Source organism: Arachis ipaensis, chromosome B06, assembly GCF_000816755.2.
Source record: "Arachis ipaensis cultivar K30076 chromosome B06, Araip1.1, whole genome shotgun sequence".
NCBI classification, from domain to species: domain Eukaryota; kingdom Viridiplantae; phylum Streptophyta; class Magnoliopsida; order Fabales; family Fabaceae; genus Arachis; species Arachis ipaensis.
In genome coordinates, this window is record NC_029790.2 from 12,301,579 (window position 1) to 12,304,540 (window position 2,962).

Genomic DNA, 2,962 nt, shown 5'->3' on the forward strand with positions numbered 1-2,962 from the left:
CAAAAAGAATGAAACTATATCTTTATAACCTTGATTCTGTGGGAGTGGCATGCTTGATGCCGTCACAACAGCTGCTTGGACAGATGATGAAGCTGACGCATTAGCCATCCAACCAGCCAAAGCATTTGCATTAGCAGTTGCTGCAGCAGGCGGAAATGGCTACACAAAATAAATGAAAGCAAATATTCATTAATCAACATGATTAACTAGCTTCATAATCAATAAAACATGTGACAAAACAATTTTCTAAGATAAGGTTTCATACACCATGTGCTCCAAGTGAAGTATAGGCAGCAGGCTTTGCAACAGCAGCAACTGGAAGATTGACAGGTGCAGGTGCTAGAGGACCATTAGGAGGAGTACATGTGTGATCAGTGAATAGTGTCTTTATATCTGGGTTTGGCCTGGGGTTTTTGCAAAGCTGGTGCTGCCAATTCAGACTGCATTGATAAGGAACAAAGAAAAGATTAGGAAAAATAAGGAACACGACACATAAGTTGTTAAAAGTAGTGTGTAAAACTAAAAGATATAATGTTTGGGTGCGGCATGAAGGAAAAATCCACACATTTCACTTATCAATCAGTTCACAAAAGTAATCCAACAAACAATGAACTGGGGTTAAAAAAAATAAAATAAAATAAAAACCACAGCAAGGTCTTCTGATCAGAGAGAAAATCAGTCAGACTCATGGCTCTGCTAATTTATCTAAAGCTAGCCATGACAAGGAAAATATCATAGCTTAGTAGGTCTATAGGTCCAAAAAAATAAAAAATATGAAACAATTTGATAAATATGACTCGGGAATAAAAACGCCATTGCATTACATAGACTACAAATATTACCTGAAATTATTAAGCGTTAACAGCTGCGTAATTTCTTTGTATAGTTCCTCATTGAAGGTGGAGAACACTTTTAAATCACCCACTAATATCTCAACAGCCTTTGCCTTGTCTTGCCTAAAATTTAAAAAGCAAGAGAGAAACAAAAGATGAATATACCAAAATAAGGACAAATACAATCAGATTTCAAGAAGGTACAAAGTAATATATACCTATCAAGGGCTTCAAGATATTTCTGCTTCCTGATTTCAAAGAATATTTTCATGGAGTATCTATTATCATCAACTTTTGTAAACCCTGCCAAATACTTCTCAACTTCTTCCCATTCGCCAGCCTGTACTTTTTCCTCAAAGTATTTCATGTTGAAGAAAAACCCCGACTCTTTCTCAAGCCTGCATCCATGAACAAGTAGCTAGTGTCATCTTCATGTATGAAATGAGAAATGCTCAGCAAATGAAGAGGAAGAATGATCATTTTATCTTGTCTCAACTCTAATTAGGCAGGCAATTCTTAACCTTCTACTAGGTGAAATAACAGCCAACAAAGTAAAACATCTTTGTCTAAAGTACAATATATATTTATAAACCACCTGTATCTTCATTATAAACTATACACAGATCAACATTTAGATAGTTTATAATCACACAGCTCCGTGATTAAGTTATCCACATCCAAATTACAAAGCTTTCAAACTCACAAGAAAATCAGCATTAGTACAAAATTTCAAAAGCGTTTTCCCACCTCATTTCTTTATTATTCGGCTAATTTTCAATAATATTGACCATCACAAAAGACGTAAAGATGAAAGCCTTTCAAAGTTCAGACAAATAGATTTCCTAACGGCCCTTTCAACAAGCAATCATATATAAATAACATAACATAATTTTAACATAAACACTTTCCCTCTGTTCTGTTGCGTGAATTATGAATTGCTTCCTGCCTATTGATAATTATCTTAAACCACAACAAAATAGATTGCAGGAAAAGAAGCAGACAAATTAAACTAAAACCAAAAAAGGGGGGTAACAAATTTTTTTTTAAAAAAAATAGAGAAAGGGGTGTTTACTTGTGCACCGACTCTTTGAACTTTTCCTCCTCCAGAAATTGGAGTATGAGAAACACCAATTCTCTGCTCAGAGAAGTCATAGCAGCTCCTAAATCTGAAACCCTACCAATAATTTCAATCTTCGAGAACCGATCTTCAAACGGGAAAAACCCGAACCCAAAACCTTGAGACCCGAAAAGAAAAATAGCCGGGAACTTCAATTTCGCGAAACGGAGAGAAATCAGAACCAATCCACACAAACTCGACTCCAAATCTGAAGTCACATACACTCCGCAACCCCAAAATCCTTAAGAATTAAGAGGTTGTTGAGCGATATATGAGCTCCAAGTTCGAGAATTTCTAGGGTTTGAAAGGCTGCGGATAAGGGAGGAGAGAGAGAGGTAGAGAGAGAGGGAGAACTTTGAGAGACTTGGTCTCGCTATCTTCGATGCGTTTGTACAGGGTCTTTCTTTTTCTACTGACCTATCAGAGATAAGTAGAACTGCATATATGATAAGTGAGTTGAATTTATGATAGCTTATCATTTCGTGACTGATAAGGCAACTACAAGAGTGTCGCGGATTCGAAACTAGTTATTCAAATCTAGTGAATATTCGCAACACACGTCCACTCGAACCCCATCTTTTTTATTCGTACTGTCGCTTTCGCTTTGAACCGATAATCTCAATTTATTAACTCTTCAATGTCAAGTCTCATCCTGTTTTTCGCCATTTTATCGTGAGAACTTTTCCGAGGATGTGAAAAACACGCGCGGGCAGCATTCATCCCCGGGGCCACTTCCCCTTTGTCGTTTTCTATTTTTTTCTAATTTGTTTTTAGATTTTTGTTTTTTCCTCTTTTGTTCTCCATTCTTGTCTGGAACACTGTCAAGAACCATCCTTGTTTGTCTGGTCGATTTACTACGGATAAATTTAATTAATACGTGTCTTTAAAATATAAATTGAAATTATTAATTATAATCATTTTTCAAAAGACAAATAAAATTTAAATTTTTAATATATTTATTATATATCAAATAAAATAAAATTTTAAAATTTATATTAATAATAATTTTAAC

The 2,962-nt window shown here is 35.1% G+C and overlaps 1 protein-coding gene across 1 annotated transcript in view; it reads right to left on the reverse strand.

The window, feature by feature from the left end:
• The window catches only part of LOC107646517 (topless-related protein 3), a 7,960-nt gene extending 5,625 nt beyond the window's left edge, over positions 1-2,335 (reverse strand). Inside the window, 5 exon segments of the mRNA XM_021104013.1 lie at positions 30-159; positions 266-659; positions 843-956; positions 1,052-1,231; positions 1,906-2,335. Of these exon segments, the coding sequence (XP_020959672.1) occupies positions 30-159; positions 266-659; positions 843-956; positions 1,052-1,231; positions 1,906-1,985 (898 nt within the window). The 5' untranslated portion in view covers positions 1,986-2,335.